General features: G+C 43.5%; 1 protein-coding gene across 8 annotated transcripts in view; it reads left to right on the top strand.

Annotated features, from left to right (window-relative positions):
• KIF1B (kinesin family member 1B) overlaps window positions 1-22,268 on the top strand; it is a 177,897-nt gene that overhangs the window by 81,663 nt on the left and 73,966 nt on the right. For 5 of the 8 annotated variants that reach the window (XM_066606579.1, XM_066606575.1, XM_066606578.1 and 2 more), the window contains 8 exons: window positions 3,140-3,273; window positions 8,328-8,407; window positions 9,019-9,094; window positions 12,249-12,328; window positions 13,941-14,047; window positions 14,608-14,691; window positions 16,457-16,637; window positions 17,993-18,065. In XM_066606579.1, the coding sequence (XP_066462676.1) occupies window positions 3,140-3,273; window positions 8,328-8,407; window positions 9,019-9,094; window positions 12,249-12,328; window positions 13,941-14,047; window positions 14,608-14,691; window positions 16,457-16,637; window positions 17,993-18,065 (815 nt within the window). Of the gene's footprint in view, window positions 1-3,028; window positions 3,274-8,327; window positions 8,408-9,018; window positions 9,095-12,248; window positions 12,329-13,940; window positions 14,048-14,607; window positions 14,692-16,456; window positions 16,638-17,992; window positions 18,066-22,268 lie in introns of all 8 variants that reach the window. The other 3 variants (XM_066606573.1, XM_066606577.1, XM_066606572.1) reach the window with 1 other exon arrangement.

Here is a 22,268-nt window from a genome sequence, read left to right as displayed (position 1 = left end):
GGGCGGTGCTCAGCGGTTTATGCCAGTGCTATGGGCATTGACGTGACAGTGCACATGCTCCACCGCTGTCCCATTCAAACGGCTCCTAGTGGCAGTTTTCTGTCACTCATCGGAGGTCTCGGCGGTCTGATCCCGCCAATATAGCATCTAGTTAAATGCTTCTGGATGGAATACCCCTTAACGATCTTGTTAATTACTGAATTGGTGATCAAGCAGGTAACTTTTCTTCTTGGCTGTAGTCCCCACTGCTTTTTCTCTTTTCCCCCTCCTTTTCTTCCATTCTTAAGAGCGGTTTTCCAGTCTCTTGCAACTAAATCTTTATTTTGGTATAATACATTTATACAACTTTTTTAGATACTTTTTTTTTCTATTTCTAACCATTTTCTCCACTTTTTGTTAAAAATTGAATCATTCTTGCTGATTGGCAAATGCTGAGAACCAATCTTGATCTGCTGCTCACAGCTTTGGACTGGTTGTTAGAAAGTATTGGGCCATCCTCTTGTGTTCTCTGGGTTTTCTTGGACTTTTAAAGTGTATCTGCGCTTTCAAAAAACTTCTGACATGTCAAAAATGTTAGTGATCCTCCGGTTTCAGTACAAACTTTAGTCCTGGGTCAGTTATGTTGCCTGCTATTGGTATTCTGTGCTGATGCCTCCTATCCACCGGTTCCAGGTCCTGTTTTTAACTGTCCAAGATGGCCAATGCCGTCTACAGACTAACTAATCCCACAGTGCACTGTTAGTGTTAGACAACCAATGCTCCATACCGGTTTTCGGATTGGTCAGCACTGCTCACAAGCGCTGGCCAATCAGAGCAGCATACATTAAGTTGCTAGAAAATTGCACTGGTCATCTTAGACAGTTGGAAACAGGATCCCAAACACGTGGATTGGTTGGACATCTGCATAGAAGAACGATACCAGGTAATATAATGGCACTCCTTTAGTCTAGGGACAGAATTTTGTCTCAAAACAGAGGGTCACTTTAATTGCCGGGAGTCGGCAAGAATAAAGGCAATAACCTTACATATGGTTGTGGCGGTGCCTGGTACTGCAGCTCCATCCAATCCACTTAGACTCCTTACCAAGTTTTGTGGCAAGGACAGATTTTGTTTTTCCCACCCCCCCTCTGAATGTACGCAAGAATGTTCCCATTCACTGACCACAAACTCGTATTGAAAATTAGGGAAATAGGGAGAACTTGATACATAGTTTGCTAGAAAATTTTACATATTTTCATTATACAATTAGTAAACTTTAGTTGCATAAAACTGGAGAAGCCCTTTTAAACCTTTTTTCTTCTAATTCTAGTCTTGCTCGCTCTTTTTTCCTCAGCGGTACTGAACAGATTGGCTTTGCTGGAAGATCTTGCTAGCGCTCTATGCCCAAACACTACAATGTCAAGCTGCTCTCTGCTTTTTGCTTAGGATTTAAGTGAAACACTGAAAATGATGCGCTAAGATGTAACTAGGTTACCGTGGAAGTGTTTCGATGCTGATATCTGTATTAGCTGTGTATAGGGTTGTTCCACCTAGAATGGCAAAATCTGTTTTCAATGAAAAAATTTTTGGCAAACCCAAATTCCAGTGTTTGTGGATAGATCCCATATTGTGGCTATATCTTTGCTTGTAGATGCATAGATAAAAAAAAATATTGCGCAGGGTAAGCAATGGTGTTGGCTATTGCAGCTACTCAAGTATTTGGTCCTGTTTTCTGTGACTCGCAAAATGATCATTGCAGTCCGATTGGTTAACACTAGAGGTGAGCGAGCATACTCACTAAGGACAATTACTCGAGCGAGCATTGTCCTTAGCAAGTATCTCCCCGCTCGGAAGAAAAGGTTCGGCTGCCGGCGCGGGTGACAGGTGAGTTGCGGCCATGAGCAGGGTGGAGCGGGGGGGAGAGAGAGATCTCCCCTCCGTTCCTCCCCGCAGCTCCCCGCCCGTCGCCGGCAGCCGAATCTTTGCTCCCAAGCGGGCAGGTACTCGCTAAGGGCAATGCTCGATCGAGTAATTGCCCTTAGCGAGTATGCTCGCTCATCTCTAGTTAACACCACTTTGTATTCATAACCTCCATAATGTGCACCCTCTGTGCATCATTTACTACAAAGAACATATGTGACATGAAGTAGCCGTATGATACTGCGAACAACCGCAAGGAGAGTAGCTGCATCTAAGGGGGTGCCTGTTGGCGCAAGAGGGTCTTCACTTAAAAGACATCTCCTCGATGACACTTGGAAGAGAACTTTGCGGCTCCCTTAGCACTTACGGAAAGGATGATGAGGACTGGGATCCTTAGAACTCATTGAACCTTTACTAATAGCTTAGAAATCTCTTTATATTTCAGCTGTGTTGACTGGAGCTCCATTGGAATTGGTGGAGTTTTAAGACATTGAACACTATGAAGCCAATTAACATAACTAGGCTATAAGGAAATCTCCAAGTGAGTCGAAGGGGTACGATCATTCTGGCGTTCATTGAGAGTCCTTAGTGACTGCCCCACTTAACAGTATGAACTTCTACTGTGTCTCAATACCCTTCCAGAAGAGAAGTTAAAAAATGGAGGCGTAGAAATCACAATTGTGGAAATTTGGGTTTGCCAAAATAAGGATCACCCTAGAAATTGCATCTAGATGCCACCACTTTCGGCATCTAGATGTGACTTTTCTGTGACCCATGTCTGTAGTTGAGAGAAGAATGGTGCAGATTATTCCTATTGATCACGGTCTATACATATACGTAGTATCATCCATTATAATAATGTAGATGCAACTTTTTCTTTAGTATTGTGTGATTTGCCATTTTTTTCCCACCTTTCATCGTATGAACGTAATATTAGGGACCCCCTCCCCACCAATTCCTTTTCACCATCTTCATCCTTCTCATTTCCCCTCACTTTCTTCTGCCCCAAGTGCCGTTCTGAGCTGCCATCATGAAATAAGTGATGCAGAATTGCGCTATCTCTCCCGTCTCACTGTGGTTTCCGTCTCTCCTTGTTCCTCCACCCTTGGTGTTTTTCTTCTGTGTTCAGCTCTACCTTCTGTGGCCTGCCTTGCTCTCTCAGACATCAACGATAACCAGAACCTTAAGAATAAGTACTTGCTATCCAATGAGAATCAACGGCCTGGCCATTTCTCCACAGCCTCCATGAGCTCACTGGCATCGTCTCCATCTTCATGCTCTCTCAATAGCCAGGTGGGATTGTCTACAGTTACAAGCATCCAGGAGAGGATCATGTCCACCCCTGGAGGAGAGGAAGCCATTGAGCGGCTCAAGGTAAGCCTGAACGTATTACCATGGTGAACAATGCTGAATGGGTCTTGACCAGCACATTCATGATGTGTAGATCTCCGCCATGCAGGGATGTACTGGAGTCACTGAATTCTGGATCATCCTAGTCTTCATAAAAGACCACCACCTCTAGGAGAGCTTTCAAGTCAAAATTTTGGTAAATTGAACTGTAGGGCTCAAAATACCACCATAAAATAATGCAGGGCTTCTTTATTATTGTCTGGCCCAATGCTTGTAAACAAGTCTAACTTCGGTGGAGAATTTCTCTTGAAGGAGAACTTCGGTAAATGAGGGTCACTCTGAAAGAAATGCCACCTATCGTATGTTGGTGCACGGTGTCTGAAGTGGGTGTTGATGGTATGGCAATAGAGTTTGAACTTTCCTTCCAATATCTGGTAAATGTTGTTGCTGTGTGACCAGAGGGGCAGTCTATAAAAATGATCCTCATGTGGCGCAGAGTATTAAGGCAGCAGAAATGCAGTCCTAAGCTCTCACTCATGACCTGAAGGTTGTGAGTTCAATGCCGCAAGGTTCAGGTAGCCGTCTCAAGGTTGACTCAGCCTTCCATCCTTCTGAGGTCGGTAAAATGAGCTCCCAGCTTGGTGGGGGGTAATAAATACCTGAATAAACAAATTACCTGAAAGCGCTGCAGAATAAGTTGGCGCTATACAAATAACAAGATTATTATTTTTTAAATGGCATCTAACATGAAAATGTGTATAAAGCAAAAATGTGTCATTGAATACTTTCATGCGGAAAAAATTGCACCCATTGCAAGCGTTCAACAAGCATCGGCGAATGTCAGAGACTAAATAGTGGATTTTAGCACTGTGGGGCAGTGGGTGGCAATAGCGAAGCGGAGAATGAGCCATATTCTGTATGGCCATGCACAGATGTCATACCACGAAATGAAAAGCATCTCGATCATCTAATTCGCAGATAGTAGTTTCCAGTGTATTGAAGCTGATAGTCTAATCTTACATAGTTCCGTGGCCATAACTGGCAATCTGCACAAATGAGCTGATCGAGACGCTCTACATTTCATGGTGTGACGCTGTGCATGGCTGTCCAGAACATGGCTTTTCTTTCAGGTTCCTCTCGCCACAATTGAAACCCGTTCCCATATCCTCCCTGCGTTAACATCCACTATTTCTTCTCCATAAGCGTTCAGCAAGCGGCAATAAATGTCAGTACATGCAATTTTTTCCGCATTGGAGGAGTTCGATTACACACCTTTACTTTATACGTACTTTCACATATATGCCATTTTATCAGACTTCTGCCATCAGTCGCTCGCCAACACAATTTACCTCGTTTTGGTGAGAAGATTCAAACTCTATTTCCGTACCGCCAACATCCACTTTTGACGTCGCATACCAACATAATAAGATCGGAAGCATTCGTTTTGGAACAACCCTCTGCATGCACACGAGCGCGATTTGGATTCCGCATGCAGGAGCCCGCAGTAAAACCCGACCCTGGTGGCAGCAGCGTCCGCTTGTACCTGGTTTCTGAATCTTGAATCTGTACTGCGGATGATCTGCACGGCATACAGGAGGACATGTGCAGTACAGATTTTTTTTTAAAACTCCTGCTTTTCCTGCGGAATCTACGGGTCGGACGGCTTCCATTGACTTCAACGGAAGCTGTCTATATGGGAACCGCAGGCAAATAGAGCATGCTGCAATTTTTTCTATCCGCGAGCAGAAACCGTAATTGGTTTCTGCTTGTGTGCATGAAGAATCATTTTTCTATAGCATACTAATGGGGGGTTATTATTGCGGAACCCGGAGGCGGACGCCCGCTCCGAATCCCGCAACAAAAATCCGTTCCTGCGCCTGAGGCGTAAGTATGCATTGGTGGCTGATTCTGGGCAGAATTTATATTGAACATTTTTGCGCCAAATTCATTTTCCTGCGCCTCCAGAGCAATCTGTAAGTACTAAGATAGTGATAAATCCCTTTACCATGACCTGCTGACCACATGTAATGACTCATGTTAAACTGCGAGTCTTCCGCTGCTTCTACCTTTCCTCTTTAGACTATTCTTCTGCATTCTTATACAAGTTCCTGTTTTTTAAACCTTCCTCGATGTCATTTTTGTGCCGTTCTTAGAAATTCTCTTATGCAAATACCTCGAGGTGGGTCTTTTAAAATTGTCCCATCACATTCAATTTACTCTGGTGTTGCTTAGAGCTTAAAGCCGATGGTGTAATATAGCCCCTTCACATCACAATGTCCCCTCTAGTGCTTACAGAGTCAGGGGTGACCTTCAGGATACATACAATAGGACGGACTTGGCTGAGATTCTCATATCTCCCAGCAGCATTATGTAAGGTAAAAGAGATGACGGTGGGATGTTTGGGGGCAGCCGTCATCCCCCTCCTCTGCTCCCTGCCCCCCATCCAACAGTGGTGCAGGACAGAGACCGCACAGTCTTAATGGCTGAACAGTTCTGCTATTGTATGCAGCATAGAAGTGGCTCAAGCTGTTGTAAATTGCATTTAAATGCAGAATGCAAAGAATAGAGCTATTCTTGGGCATGATTTCCACAGCGCTCACATCACGCCACCCCAGTGCCTGATATAAACAGGAACATCATCATAAGGCCCTATTTCTCACTTCGCGGTTGGCATCTTCTGCAAGTTTATTCCTTATTTCTTCTTGTGGTGGAGACCCAGACCCGTTCTCCATTTTTCAGGTGTATATTGTGAATCGGTTCCTCACGTTTGCACCATCTCTTCTCGTAAACATTGCAGCCTTCATTGTTCTGGAGTATAAAAATCTGTCCTGGTCAAGGCATGATCTTAAGGCCCATTTACACTGAAAAGTAAACGCTCAAACGACAGTGACAATTCTCAGTGATCATCTTTGCATAACTCTTAAGTAGCTAATTAGCTACTAAAGAGTTAATGCAGGCGGAGCAGGATACCACCACAATAGCCCTGAGAACAAAGCAGCTGTTTTGTATATACAAACAGCTGCATTGTTCTCGGAGCTTTTAGCTGGTGTCCCGCTGAGAACTACCAGCGGAATACCAGCTGAAACAGTAGGATCAGCATCACCCGCTGAGAAAATCGGAGTGCAGCGCTGATAAGTCATCGGTGATTTCTAGCTTGCTAAAAGTGCACAATAGCCACACGTTTAGACGCAACAATTATTGCTCAAAAGCCATCTTTTGAACGATAGTCGATGTCTAAATGAGCCTTTAGAGGTCCCAGGCTCATCAATATCACCGTACAGTTTCCAGAATTGTGTTTTATGCCTTGCACCTTTGTAATCTACACATGAGTAGGACGGATTATCAGCTTTGTAATGTATACAATAGGTTTTCATTCATTGGCTGGGGTCTGGAGCACACAGTGGATTAGAAAATTGCAAAACTTATTGTTTACACAACAAATAAGCTTTAGGCCTGGCTCACAGGGGCAGACCGGATTCTGCATGCGAGAGACCCACAGCGGTTTCTGGCTGTGACCTCGGCCGGCGACCCAGCGTACATGAATCTTCCTGTATTGCGGATGATCGCAGCAGCCTACTGTTGGTCATGTGCATAACCGGTTTTTCCCACCTTATTTCTTGAATGTTTGGATTTCCCACGGCGTTGCCAAGCGATGGCACAGGTGACTGCGACCCATACGCAATGTTAATTGCTCATGGGCTGCGAGTTGAACGGCCTCCATTGCATTCATGCGTGCAGACTCCACAGCAAAATAAAGCATGCTGTGATTTTTTTTTTTTCCCTATGCTCGTGGAATATGCAATTTGTATCCGCGGGTGTGAGTGAAAAAGCGATATTACATTCCTTTTGAATGGCTGTGGTTTTGCTGCGGATTCTTCATGTGGACGCCGATTGCAGATTCCGCAATTGGAATCTGCCCATGTAAGCCTGGTCTTAAAGAGATGATCTGGTTATAAACTATATATTTTTTTAATTAGTCAAATGGCTGGAAAAAAAGAAAAACAAACTTGCATTTACCTTCCTGAGCTCCAGCAATCCAGTGCTGCACCTTGTGATTCTCCTGGTCTATGACAGCAGAAGTCAGGTAACCACTAGCAGCCAATTGGAGATTGTGCAGCATCACCGTTCAGAACTCCTGGCATTATAGCACCCAGCCACATCCGTGCTCACCCAGATGTGAGCACTGATGCCAGGAGAACGGGCGGTGACTGTGTGGCCTCTGATTGGCAGGCAGCAGTCACATGACTTCTACTGCCAGCAGAGAGCGGGAGAATCTCTATACTGCCACACTGGATCGCCAAGGCTGAGGAGGGTAGGGGCCCGTTTGTTTTTATCATTTTAACCCATTTGGCTGTAATTTTAAAAAGCTCATTGTAATTGGACAACATCTCTAATTAACAGTAGCCCTTTTCTGTGAGATGTTCCTAGTTCAGAACTTCTTAAATACAGCTTGACTTTATTTTCTTAAAGGCTAGAGGGCAATTTCTTTTCACTTAAATGCATGTATTTTGGGTTGACAATTTTTTTAAAATTAGGGTTTCATTAAAACTTTTTTTTTGCACGTTTTGTCTCCTGCAGCCTCTACATATCACTGTATATAGACTCTACAGTCTCAATAGGAGATCCCATGGTGAGGCTGGACGGAGTGCTTGATTTTCACCCCTTCTGCATTTTATATCCGCTAATCTATGACCACAACAAAAAATGAAGTTTGTTGTGGTCATAAAATAGCTGAAAAGAACTTTCAGGAAATGAGAAAGCAGAGGGAAGCTACAGTTGCCCATAGACCTCCAACAGCTGCCAAAATTGCCTAAAGCTAATTGTCTGTGTTTGGTGGCCTATGGAAGGCACCTTTACCTGGAAAAAATATTGCAGTATTTGTATCTTAGTTTTGTATTTATGTCCATATGTGATCTATACTGGTATTTGGAATATAGGTTACAGTGTCTCTGAGATCCCAGAAACCCTAATCTTCACCTGTATGACATAAGGGAGCCTCACATTTCCTCTCAGCGTTGACTATAACACCCGTGTGTCTTAGACGCTATCTGACCTTGTCCTGTCTGATCTTCCACTAGGAATCCGAGAAAATTATTGCAGAACTCAATGAAACCTGGGAGGAAAAACTAAGAAAGACGGAAGCTATTCGCATGGAGAGGTATGATGGGCCTTTCTTACGGACTGTGGTACTCGCTTCCTTTACCTCCTGTGTTCTCTACTGATCCCTCACAAATTGTTCAGCTTCTGGAATTTGCACTGATGATTAGGACTTCTGTAGGAGTCTGAGATCTGTAGATTCAGGCCATGTAAAGTTACAACCGTCTTTTAGGCTGGATTCAGACGAGCGTATATCAGCTGGGTTTTCACGCCGAGCCGATATACGGCGTCTCTCTCTGCAGGATGGGGGGCCTGGAAGAGCCAGGAGCAGTGCTCTGAGCTCCTGCCCCCTCTCTGCCTCCTCTCCGTCCCTCTGCACTATTTGCAATGGAGAGAGGCGGGGTGGGGCGGGGCTAATTCTCGGAACTTAGCCCCACCCTCGTCCTGCCTCCTTTCATTGCAAATAGGGCAGAGAGGGGGTGGAGAGGAGGCAGAGGGGGCGGGAGCTCAGTTCCTGCTCCTGGCTCTTCCATCCTCCCCCCTTGCATAGGAGGACACCGTATATTGGCTCGGCGTGAAAACCGAGCCGATATACGGTCGTCTGAATCCAGCCTTAGACAGATGGCTGTTTGTTTTATGTGTGAACTGATCAGTGACACCTTTTCTTTTCAGAGAGGCGTTATTGGCAGAGATGGGGGTTGCAATTCGAGAAGATGGTGGAACATTGGGGGTTTTCTCCCCTAAAAAGGTAGATAATTTCCTTACATGCCATCCAGCACAACATGGAATCTTTTACTTTATATTGGTGATGTAGCTTTAACCTTGGTGTCAACTTTTATCTAGTATGATTTGCTGGAATATATAGTTAAAGGGGTATTTCAATCTCAGCAAGTCTGACACCGGGACCCTTACTGATCCAAACAAATCCCTCTTGGGCATCCCTGAATATTGACAGCTGTGGCTGCACATGCATGCCACTACACCATTCACTTCAATAGAACCCCTGGAGATTGCCGAGCACTTGAACTCTGCGATCTCCGATGGTCCCATTGAACTGATTGGCATGGTGGCATGCATGTGCGATCACTGCTGTCAAAATTTCAGGATGTGCTCGGGGCGACTTCTATGGATCAGTGGGGGTCCCACCAGTCAGATCCCCACCAATTGGCAAGTAACCCCCTATCCTATTGGGAGATGGAATATATGAAAATAGAACATGCCATCTCTCATTGAAACCTAATAGAGCTCTAGCATGATACCAAAAGTCCATTTGGTGGCTACACATTATCTCTCCTCTTCATAACGTAGGGGTGGTTGTACTTTAGACAGCTGCTTTATAATGTGTAATAATATACTGGGCACCGGGCAGGCTTGGGTGGCATCTAGCCTTTTACCATCTTCCCTACATTGAATTTAGTGGAGTCTCTATGCCCAAAGCTTCTCTCCCTTTTATAAATGTCCTTTAACTTTCTGTCTTCATCTCATATTTCATTCTCTCCCAGATTTCCTCCATGTTTTTTGATGAGTATTTTGACTCTCTTTCTGCGGATCAGGTCTGTTGTAGTATCCAATTCATGAGCCAAGTCTGTACCCTTAAAGGGGTTGTCCAGTTGTAAACTATTACAGACCTAGCTTTAGGATAGGCGATCCATAGTTCATCAACCGAGGTTTGCTGCCAAGGACCTGCTCTAATCAGCTGTTCTCTGGCCTGGAGCGCTCATTCGCTGAGCTGATCTCTGCAGGAAGCAGACAGCACTGTTCCCACATACACATGCAGTGGCCAGGCTTTGTATTGAGGGGAATTTTACCAATTAAGTGAATGGTAACTCTGCCTGCAATACCAAGGTTGGCCACTGCTGTAGGAATGGAGCTGTCTGTTTCCTCCAGAAACCAGCTAGCTGCAGCAGCACACTGGATTGGCGAACAGCTCATCAGCTATACTAAGAATAGGCCATCAATAGTTTGGACCTGGACAACCCCTTTTAATCCTTATAGTAATACCTGTGAAAATAGTGCTGTTACTCATAGCAACCTATCAGATTATAATTCACATTGTGTAAGAAAGGTAAGTAAATATGAATAGGTTTTTAGTAGGTTAAATCCTGCTTTTCCTGTAGATGACCCCCATTTAAAGGGAATCCTAACTATTATGGCACTTGGCTGCATAATTGATGTAGACGATCGGGTCTCCCAAACATACCTGCATAGGGAATACACAGGTGATGTGAAAAGGTACAGTTGCTGCTGCGTTGGAAATATTAGCAATCCAATTGTTTGCATCCCACCTTCAGCTGAAATTGCAAAAATCCCTTTAAATGTTACCCGGGGGGGCAGTCTTGGCTTCATGAATTACATTGTCTTTAGTTAGCATCAACCTATGCAGATTGTAGCAACCCAAATATTATACTGTAGCTCACCAAGTGGATGTGTTACTGTTGTATCCGTGGTGGCATTTAACAATGTACAGAACAGTTCAGCCTCCCAGAGTCCCATGCGGTTCCTCAATGTGGGTGGATTCTGGGAGATGTAGTTCTGTCATGGGAAATGGATAGTAAGAAACCCTGCAGGGGACACGTGTGACCATTTTCATTCTGCCTTCCATCTATCATTGTCTTCTGTGCTTCCTATCTCTGTCCTCGCTGATTCCATACAGATCTCTTCACCCAGCCACTGTGACCTCATGGCTGACTCCTCTGGGGTCTTCTCCCCAAAGAAGGTTTGTTGTAGCGGGTAGATCTCTTTCCTAGAATAGACCTCGTTAGAAAGGGAATTATGGTGTGTGGGGTTTATAACCTTCATCTTTACCTGAATGCAAAGCGTAACATGAATATTTTCAGTGATGTTGAAATTTTTATATTTTTATAGCTAAGAGGTTGCCCAGTTGCAAACTATCCACGACCTAGCCTCAGGATAGGTCATCAATAGTAAATCCGTAGGGTTCTGCTGCCTAAAACACCCGATGATCAGCTGTTGGCTGTACTGATGTGATCATGCACTGAGCTGATTTCTGCAGGAAGCACACAGCTCCGTTCCCACTGCAGTGGCCAGGCTTGGTATTGCCTGCAAAGATTTTACTTAAATGGGAACTTGGCCTGCAGTTTCAAACCTCGCCACTGCAGTGAGAATGGAGCTGTCTGCTTCCTACAGAAATCAGCTTAGTGCATGAGCACACCGGTCCAGCGAACAGCTGATTGGCAGTGATCATGGTTGGCAGATTCTCGCTGGTCTACTATTGATGGCCTATCCTATGGTTAGCGATCAATAGTTTACAACTGGGCAATCCCTTTAATAGATGAATTACAGATTTATATTTCAGCCTATGAGAATCAAGGGTTTCGTAAAATATATATTCCTCGCCACTGCAGTGGGAATGGAGCTGACAAAAAGTTTTGCAACTTTGTAATCGTTTTTAATTCCTTGTTATATGAATCTTGCTATAAAGAATGGAAGAAGCTTTAATATTGATGGGATTTTTGGTGCTGCTGCAATGTATCAATGTAGGCAATTTGCCGTAAATTTTGGAGGGGGTGTTTAGGATTAGAAAATACATTTACTTGGATGTAGACGAGCTGCATTACCAGAACGGCCCATGGACAAGACTGGCAGCACAAATCTATCTCCTGCCCTTGATTCAGGCTAGTGACTCTTACATGCACGGATACATTGTAACAGGCTGAAGTTCTATGAGTAGGATGGGACCATTTCAACCTCCTGAATGTGAACTAATGTTTTCATATACTGACAGCAAACCGAGATCTGTTAAAATTCAGATTAGGTGGAAAAATATTATATTAGAAACCTGCACAAGTTTTTATTTTATAATTTTTAGAAGACCGGAAAACCTTTTAAAATCTTGTGTTTTAATGCAATCTTGTTCTTGATCCCCTAATGTTTTATTACAGACTCCGCATCTTGTTAACCTTAATGAGGATCCTCTCATGTCCGAGTGCCTTTTGTATTACATTAAAGATGGCATAACTAGGTGAGTTCTCTTAGGTGGCCATACTTGTTGGATAGAAGTAAGTTTGATAGTTGAGACTAACGATCGTCTGGTGAACGCTTGTTTCCGAGATCCTTCCATACACGTTTTTAAGGTAGCTATATGCAGGATAGCGATTGTCCAAATAGTCGCTTGAAAGAGCGAATGTAAAGCAACAGCTGTTCCGTGTAAACAAGGCCAACAACTGGGTGACTATCAAGAAGTTATTCACTGGCTACTACTTGCTTAATTTCAGCTCACCTAAAAATAGTCGCTGGTTGATTATTCGTCTGGTATAAACAGGTAATCGCCTTTCAACAGCTAGCCAACAGCTAAAAAACTGAAAAAAGGCAGTGAATAAAAGATGTATTTTAAAAATGTCTGCAGAAAAAAAACAATTTTGATAGCTTAAGAAAAAAACACAGGGGGGCAGCACCCTGGTCTTTAAGGGGTTCTCCAGAACGGTAGCGAAGATAGGAGAAACCTCCTCTATATCCCGCACCCATTACAGGCATTTCCTCGGAATGCGTTAAATATTGGCTTTTTTTCCTTGCTTTTTTAAATCTTTAATAAAGAAGAACCGGTAAAACTACTTGAATACCATTTCATGAGATTTGCGGCTCTATATCCACAAATGTTCACGATTACTTAATCTTAATGGGTTCAAGTCACCCATAAGTCCATATTGGTCATTACAGTTGGTCATACTTGTTCAGTGACACCAAGCGACCAATGAATGATCATTTTTGGGTACATACTATCCAGAAGGATCCTTTGTAGACACACGATCTCTTGTAACAGCAATAAGATCGTTCATCTGACTATTGGCCAAACACTTTAAACCCTGGGATGTTGGCTACGGTATCTATCTGAGGACTTCACTTGCTTATTTGACCACTTTTAAGGACTGCCATCTCTTAGGTCCACATGGTGCCTTAGGTCCACATCGGAGTATTGCCTCGGGTCGTGTTTCATTACCTTGATCTGAAAGTAAAGAATAAATTAAACTCTGCTGAATTTCCAGACAGCGACATTGTGTCTTCTCATGATCATTCTTTGTTAACTTTCACCCAATGAATGAATGAATGTTCGTTAGTACTAAAATAGTTCCTTTTTTATCAACTTTAACCCTTTAGTGACGGAGCTTTTTTGCTTTTTTGCATTTTAGTTTTTTCCTCCCCCCTTTTTAAAAGATCGTAACTCCTTTATTTAATAATAATAATAAACTTTATTTGTACCTGCACGGCTCTGCCGATCTCACCGCGGGAGGGCCATACGGAACCCCCGAACATTGTTCCGGGGATGTTAATGCTGCTGTCAGAATTGACAGCGGCATTTAAAGGGTTAATAGCTGCGACCGGGCGCGCGCCCGATTGCAGCTATTGCCCGCGGGTGTCAGCTGTAATAAACAGCTGACGCCCGCACTGTATCGAGAGAGATAGCGACATTATCTCCCTCCATACACGACCTGCAATAGCAGGACGTAAAAACACTATTGGGCCATCACTTAGGGGTTTCAATCTAATGTGTATGGGGACCCGTACTGTACTCTCTCATACTGACTATGCCTGTGTTGTAAAGGCAGCTGATTGTAATTCTGGTCTCTTGTCTGCAGGGTTGGTCAAGCGGATGCAGAAAGACGCCAGGACATTGTATTGAGTGGCGCCCACATTAAGGAGAAGCACTGCATATTCCGTAGTGAGAGGATGCCCACTGGAGAAGGTATCTTTTTTTTCTTTTTTTTTTTTTTTTCTTTAGTGTATTGAGCACTTTGTAAATGACTGACAGATACACGTAGATACGTTAGAAGAACACGATACGTTAGAAGAACACTATATTTTGCCAGACAAGCTCTGTTATAATGTTATAATAATTTTTCAGGTGTCTGAAGTGGTAGTTAATGCACAAGCCCCTGTTCCTCCTCCAATGAGTGATGTAAAGTGTGCCTTCCACTTTGCTGAATTACTGTACTCCAATATGTTTAGAATCCCCTTTTGTGTATTTTTTGGATATTGCAGCTACAAAAATCTGTCAGTGTTGCGAGCTTTGTGTTTAACAGCAACTTTAAAAGTGTATTTGGACAAAAACATGTCCAGCATACGTAGATGAAGCTTATTTCACTTTATCTGAGTAGTCTGTATCAATACCACATCGTTTGATACATACATATTACCTGCCTAATTTAGTATAGAGATTGGAAAGGTGCAAGTGCAACAGAGAGATATCCGTCTTGCATTTGCACCATGTATGAATAATGCATTGTTTTATGTCTTCTCTTCCAGTCATTGTGACTCTGGAGCCCTGTGAACATTCAGAGACCTATGTAAATGGGAAACGAGTGGTGCTTCCGGTGCAGCTGCGTTCCGGTAAGAAACAGAACTATCTGCAGCTGGAATGATCCTTCTTCTACCTGAAGTATATACAGTATATATGGCCACTCCACACATTAACGCTAGTAGGGCTATGAGCTGTAGGCTGAGCGCTTGTTCTGTGAATGGCTGGCTGCATCAAATGGGTATTATATTAGAGAAGCTGTCTGCTTTTTAACTGCAGCACTAATATTCTTTTGCCAGTATACGGAAATATCTTAGGCGCTCCAAAGGACCATTCATATTTAAATATAAATGCAGGAAATCGCTGCTGAATTTATTCAAAGATAAATAAAACAATAGCAAAAAAATATATATGCCAATAGCAGATTATGCGAATATGCAACGCGTTTCGTCGCCCCTATGGCGACTTTCTCAAGCCTGATGCTTGAGAAAGTCGCCATAGGGGCGACGAAACGCGTTGCATATTCGCATAATCTGCTATTGGCATATATATTTTTTTGCTATTGTTTTATTTATCTTTGAATAAATTCAGCAGCGATTTCCTGCATTTATATTTAAATATGAATGGTCCTTTGGAGCGCCTAAGATATTTCCGTATATCTTTCCCTTTGTTTTCCTCTTGAGGAGTTGAATCCCCTTGTTTTTGGGGGATACAACAAACTTGGGCAAGCTCCTCCCCGTTTCTACGGGGGGTTATTTAAGGAACACATTCTATGTTTGATTGGATCCCGCTGATGCTCGTCCTTTGATTCTACGTGCCGACCAGGACTTGGAGGTGTGGAGTGGAAGGGTCCTCCCCTCATGGGAAGCACCCTCCACCTACACCCGGTAAGTCGTTTCTAATTTTTACTTCACCATATTGCTTGGCTCATTTGGATATTCATAAGAGGGGCGCTGTCCTTATTGCTTTTTATATTCTTTTGCCAGTGTTGCAGCTAAACCGCCTTCACTTAAAGCATACCTGTCGTTTCAGGTGATTTTTCAGAAAACCTTACATTAACACTACGTTTTTTTAAAACTGTTATAAGATTTCTATCCTGCAATTTTTCTTAGCCATTTTTTTCTTGCGTAGCGCAATTTTCAAATTGTCAGATTTCTCTGAGCTAGTGCAGACTAAGGCCGGTCTCGCACAGATGGCTTGGATTCTGCATGCGGGAGTCCACTATGGAATCCGGGCCTGTCCCCGGCCGGCGCCTGCACGTACCTGTTTGAATCTGTATTGTGGATGGACCTGGCAGCTCGCCAGCGGACATGCACAGTGCAGGATTTTTCAAATCGCTGTTTTTTTCCGCGCTGTCGCTAGGCGATGAGCCGCGGTTCAAATGGCTTCCATTGACTCCTCCATCTCCTTCCTATAAACTTCTTTTTAACCTTATCTCAGTGAGCTGTTAGTCCATCTCTTTTCTCAAGACCAGTTTTATCAGTAAATTAAGAGTGAATCATGGGTGCAGGGGAAAGAGAAGTGGCTGATGGAGAAGGAAAGACCTTTTTTTCTCTAATAACATGTTACAAAGTTTCTTATATTCTCTTGCGATAGTAACTTATGGAAAGTTTCTTTAAGTTACAGTGCATACTTAAATGGGACACAGCTGCAATAGCAGAAATGGCCAAGATTGTGTTTCCGGGGAAAGAAATAGCAGGCCCTTGTTTTTTAATCGCCCCTTTTGGAGTGGCGTACCCTGTCTTGCAATACACTAACTAGTTACAGCTGTTGCTTTGATCTGTTGATCTCTTTCCCATTTGTAGGTTGTAGCTGATGGATATATTTTAAGATCTTTTCATTATTTTATTTTCTCAGGCAATCGTATCATTATGGGCAAGAACCACGTTTTTCGGTTTAACCACCCTGAGCAGGCCCGTGCAGAGCGTGAGAAGACCCCTTCGGCCGAGACTCCCTCAGAGCCGGTGGACTGGACCTTCGCCCAGCGGGAGCTCCTGGAGAAGCAAGGCATTGACATGAAGCAGGAGATGGAGAAAAGGTAGGATGGCGGGATGCTAGAGCTTTTAGTGTAATACATCCATGTAGTCAGAACATTAGACCAGACAAGCAAGTAGGGTCATATTAACTCCTTAGTGACTGCCTTTTTACAGCGGTCACTAATGGGCTTTAAACCTGCACATACTCTAACGGACCACAGTCAGTAGCAATTGCGCATGTAAAGAATAGGGGTCACGGAGAGCGCCAACAACTATGTATAATACCACAATGATGCTCGTGTGGTAACTCACCTGGTGCAAGGCATATCACCCTCAGGTGGTTATGCCTGCACCTAACATCCTGGTGTGCTCGTAAGAATTATTTTATCCAGGGTGTACCAAAAAACAGGTTAAATAAGAAGAACGATCCAAAACTTTCTGGAGAGCTGCGGGTCACAGTATAACTCCGTTCCTCCTAAGAGGTCGGATAAGTCAAAAGAAACTACAGAAAAAACTATAGACCTGCGCTACTTGAAATATCGAATAAATTATGCATGTCTCAATAATCAGTGTTTCCAATAGAGACAAACAAAAAACACTGTTTTTATTGTAAACAAACAAATAAAAGAAAAGAGGTAGCAACCTCTTCAATTAGATATATAAAAATACTTGCGGGATCCTTATACATGCAACGCGTTTCGGCGCAATATACGCCTTTCTCAAGCATGCTTGAGAAAGGCGTATATTGCGCCGAAACGCGTTGCATGTATAAGGATCCCGCAAGTATTTTTATATATCTAATTGAAGAGGTTGCTACCTCTTTTCTTTTATTTGTTTGTTTACAATAAAAACAGTGTTTTTTGTTTGTCTCTATTGGAAACACTGATTATTGAGACATGCATAATTTATTCGATATTTCAAGTAGCGCAGGTCTATAGTTTTTTCTGTAGTTTCAATTGCGCATGTAAGCCATTGACAGGAGAGGAACATTGCTCATTGGCATACCCCTATGCGATTGTGAGGTGGTGTTAGGTTCCCATGGCAGTTTGAAGCCTGACAAAGTCCGGTCTTGAGTTCTATCGTATTCTGGCTCAATGTCTGCTCTGTTTTCAAGCCTGGTTTGGAGATTACTTATTCGGATATTTATATGCTCTTCCATCTGTTCCAAACTGTTGCAAACAAGCACTTTAGTAAATCGCGAAGAAGTAGGGGGCTGATGAGCGTATGGCTGCCGGATCAGACTATACAGGGTCAGCTTGTTACCAAGGAGATGCATGGGTTTGCATAAGAGCTATATAAACTAGCCAATAGGAAGTTTCAGATCAACTATTATTGTAAAGGGGCGCATTAAAAAATGAAATCAATTATTCTTGCGACGGTGTTCATAGCTCTTAATCGTAATGGTCTTGTCCTGCAGGCTCCAGGAAATGGAAATCTTGTACAAGAAAGAGAAGGAGGAAGCGGATCTTCTTCTGGAGCAGCAGAGACTGGTAAGACGCCCCAACACTCTCCTCTGTTCTCGCTCACATCTCCCTGACACCAGTATACTGTAGTTCTGCACTTCTGAGCTTTGCGTATTGCTCTTCTTCTAGAATCACAGGACACTTATAACCTTATATTTAAGTAACCTGCAGGACATTCAGCATCTTCTGCGGTGCTCTCTTATGCATGCTGTATCTCTTACCATGACGCATGAAAATCTACAGGCTGCCTTTGCTTTTTAGAAATGTCACCCTTTTGCCAGTGGTTAGGACCCATTTCATTGGACATTGTTCCCGACCAATAATGGAGCAATGCGTTATCCCTGCTAAATGGATATTTAATATATTTGACCCCCACCCACGTGTATACAGAATAGACCAATTTGCTCTCATATTAAAAATATTTTAGAGATGCTTGAGCATTGTAACAAACTTTGTGTGAATTGGCTGCTTAAAGGGACAGTATCATCCCTTTGTAATACCGGGACAATTTCTATGAACTATGAAGTATTTGAGCAAAGAGTGGATAGTTTCTTCATTGGGTTCAGGATCGTTTACATCATTTTGAGATTTCTCCATTTTTAAAGCTACCCTCCAGTTTTGAGACAAAATTCTGTCTTGGGACCAGAGGGTACAGTCATATTACCTGCTGCTTGTCTTCTGAAACTCCTGTGGTTCCAGGTTCTGTTTATAGCCCTCCATATGGCTAAGGCTATCCTCAGACTTGCCTAATCCCAGCAGTGCATTAGTAGTGTATTAGACCCCCAGTGCAATAATATACCTGCTCTCTGATTGGCCAGAGTTGCTCACATGATCAATGCTGACCAACCAGAGAGCAGTGTGCATGATCTACCAAGAAAATTGCAATGGCCGTCTCGAATGGCTAAAAACAGAACCCCAAACCAGTGAATTGGAGGGACATCGTCAGAAAATAACACTCCCCTCCTTCCAGTCCTGGGACAGAATTTTATCCAAATCATGCCAAATCTTGAAGTCTTTGCAAATAAATGCTCTGTCAAAAGTGAAGGAGCCCCAAGTTTTCATCCTTCGTAATTGTTTTCTTACCATTGCCTCGGACATGTATTGCAGTAGTTGGCTCAGTAAGCAGTCAAGCATATGCAGATGTTAACTGCTCAATGTATAGTCGCTTGCTTACTTCTACTGTCTCCACAGTCAAGTGGTGTATATGCATTAGTGCAGTTCTCATAACTCAGGACACTCATCTGCCATTTAGATGCACCTGTCTGGTGTCTTGCACCTCTCTGCAATGACCTCAATGTAGCTATTGTGTAGATGAGGCACATAAGAAGCACAGGGCACACACCGAGTTTTCACTACATCAGCACCCGTCACGTCTTCCTGCCCCAACATTACTATTAAACGGCCAATAATACTGGAGCTGTGAGGGTCCCAAATTGGAACAGAAGGAGGCTGAGGAAATTGGTGAGTGCACACCTAGCGTTTGTAAACCGTATCAGGGCGGATTTTGATGCAGATCCTCCCCAAAATCCACAGCATATTATGCACTTCAGATTTCGGTGTGGGTCTGCATCAAAATCCTTGTCGAAATCTGAATAATTTGGTGTGGAGTTTGTCCTGGATACATAGAAAATTTCACTCCTGCAATTGAAAGCGTGAAGTCTGCTGTGGATCCGCGAGAAAATCCGCAGCATTGATGTGGTTTACTGCTACAGAAAATCTGCACCAAATCCGCTACGTGTGAATGCATTCGCAAGGTGATTTGAGGACTTGGAACAGTGGGATGGGAACTTGGCACAACCCCTTTAAAGAGGAGCGCTCATGTGCCCACGGGACCATAAACTTAGTTATGATGCTATTAGGGGAGTAGGGTGATGTATGCCTTATACTTGCCTGGCGTGGCGCTCAAAAATGTGGCTGTCTTCAGATTCATGTGCACACACTTGCCCATACAAGTCTATGGGAGAGCGCGAATACGAGAAACTGAAAAGAGTTAATTTCCGGGTGACTGGAGTGGGAGGAGTATAAAATATACATCAGCCAGCTCCATGTCAAGTCCCCTAGCACCACTAGAAACTAGTCTATGGTGCTATGGGGACGTAATGGGTTCCCTTCAATATTCTTTTATTCTCAGTTGCACATCCCAATGACTACCGTAATCTGGAGGTGTCCTAAGACATTAGATGTATGGAGTATACATCTTGCTGATACTTTTGCTGCAGAGCCACTTTTTTTCCTGTTAAAGGTCCTCCTGTAGAAGTTATTTGTTCTTGCTCCTCCGCTACCTGTTAGGGGGTCATTCTGTGCCCTTTAATAATGGTCACTTAAAAGGAAGCGGTGTCCCGCCTGCAAAATGGCTTTCTCTTCTGCCTGTGGGCCCGGGGTTCATCTCAAGAAATATGTCACTGAGCTATTATGCTTCCTTTTATAGCTTGGATGTACTAACCCTTCTAAATTGCCTCTGTGAGGCTCAGTACTGTGCATGCATTCTCTCTTGTTGCTGCGTGCAGTTTGTTTCTTAGCCCTTACACCTCAGTGATCTGCACACTGTATAGTACATGCCGCTGCCAATTCTTTGCCAGTCACATCAGATGGTAGTGCAGGGCACGAATACTGTGAAGACTCAGCCATATGATCACCTGCTCCATACATGAACCACAATGCTTTCCTTCAGACTATAAACTGCAATACCGCAGGAGGAAGTTAATTCACCTGAGATCATGGCAAAATTTTCACTGGAATCGGCACTGCGACATTAGGAGAAGGCACTTTTTCCGTTTGCAATCTCAGGTGCCTCTCCATTTGAGCCAGCTCTATACCGGAAACCGTATTCTGCGCAGTCATACAGTCAGTTTTCCATTCCATTAAAGTGCTGGGATTTCCTCCACACCATAGCATAAGTTGGGTCGAGTCTAGTAGTCCTTCATCTCAACCATCACATTATTTATAGTCTTTATGTTGGGAGAGTCTCTATAGTCTCTACTTGTGGAGAGCATCTAGTAGGTGCGAAGAAACTAATAAGGCCATGCATGCTCCTCTGTGACATATAGTATGCAAATGGGAGATGGTACAATGACTCTAGGGTGCCACTTATTAGAAAGTACATATTCCCAGTCCATCGCCTGTTAAAAGGTCAGACATTAACTTGCAAGTGGCGCCCTAGAGTCATTGAACATCTCATACTATATATCCCAGACGAGCATGCATGGCCTTATTAGTCTCTTCACACCTACTAGGTGCTCTCCAAAGAAGAAACTATGCCCCCCCCAAACCCGTGGAATAGTCCACACACCAACATTGGGTGGTCTTGCCCATAACATTCATGCAGGGTGCCAGAATGTAGTTTGTGCCCCACCCTTCTCCAGCTTTACATAGTTGTCTATACTTTTTTTTTTCTCTCTATTTCTTCTGTAAAATGAGCCGTGTGAGTGCGTCATTGTATAGCACAGCGGAAGAAGTCAATGCTGTATAAGTAATGGATTGGCCATCATCAAATGAAAATGGCCATTGAGCCTTAAATTTTTAATATGACTTATGGAGCTTATTATAAGTGGACACTATAGCTATAGTAAGTGCTTTAGATTAAGGAGCTGGCAGAACTATTTAGACAGCAGTAACCACGGCGCCTGCAGGTTATAGGATAGTTCTGTAGTCATCAGGTTAGTTTTATAAAGTCACACAGTTGTAAGGCTTGCGCACCAGAAGTTACACTAACATGTCGCTTGTATGAGATGACTTTGTTCAGCTTTGTATACCTGTTGTTACATTTTGCCACAATCTTTCATGTAGTAGTTAATTTACAATAGGTAAAAATAGTTCATTAGATTGTTTTTTCCACATATTATATCACCGTGTGTTCTGAAGTACTAGGACATACTGTACAGCCCACATGTAAAACACTAGGTCTGCCCGCCACCTCCATTTATGTGGCCCGCCACCTCCATTTATGTGGCCCGCCACCTCCATTTATGTGGCCCGCCACCTCCATTTATGTGGCCCGCCACCTCCATTTATGTGGCCCGCCACCTCCATTTATGTGGCCCGCCACCTCCATTTATGTGGCCCGCCACCTCCATTTATGTGGCCCGCCACCTCCATTTATGTGGCCCGCCACCTCCATTTATGTGGCCCGCCACCTCCATTTATGTGGCCCGCCGGCCATGCAGTAACCTAACAGACATTCCACTCACCCAGCCTACAGATCCAGTCCGGCGCCAACAGCAGGGCAGAATT

This window comes from Eleutherodactylus coqui, chromosome 6 (genome assembly GCF_035609145.1).
Source record: "Eleutherodactylus coqui strain aEleCoq1 chromosome 6, aEleCoq1.hap1, whole genome shotgun sequence".
Lineage (NCBI taxonomy): Eukaryota > Metazoa > Chordata > Amphibia > Anura > Eleutherodactylidae > Eleutherodactylus > Eleutherodactylus coqui.
Note: the sequence above shows the minus strand (reverse complement) of the source record. Positions and strands in the feature narration are given on the sequence as shown.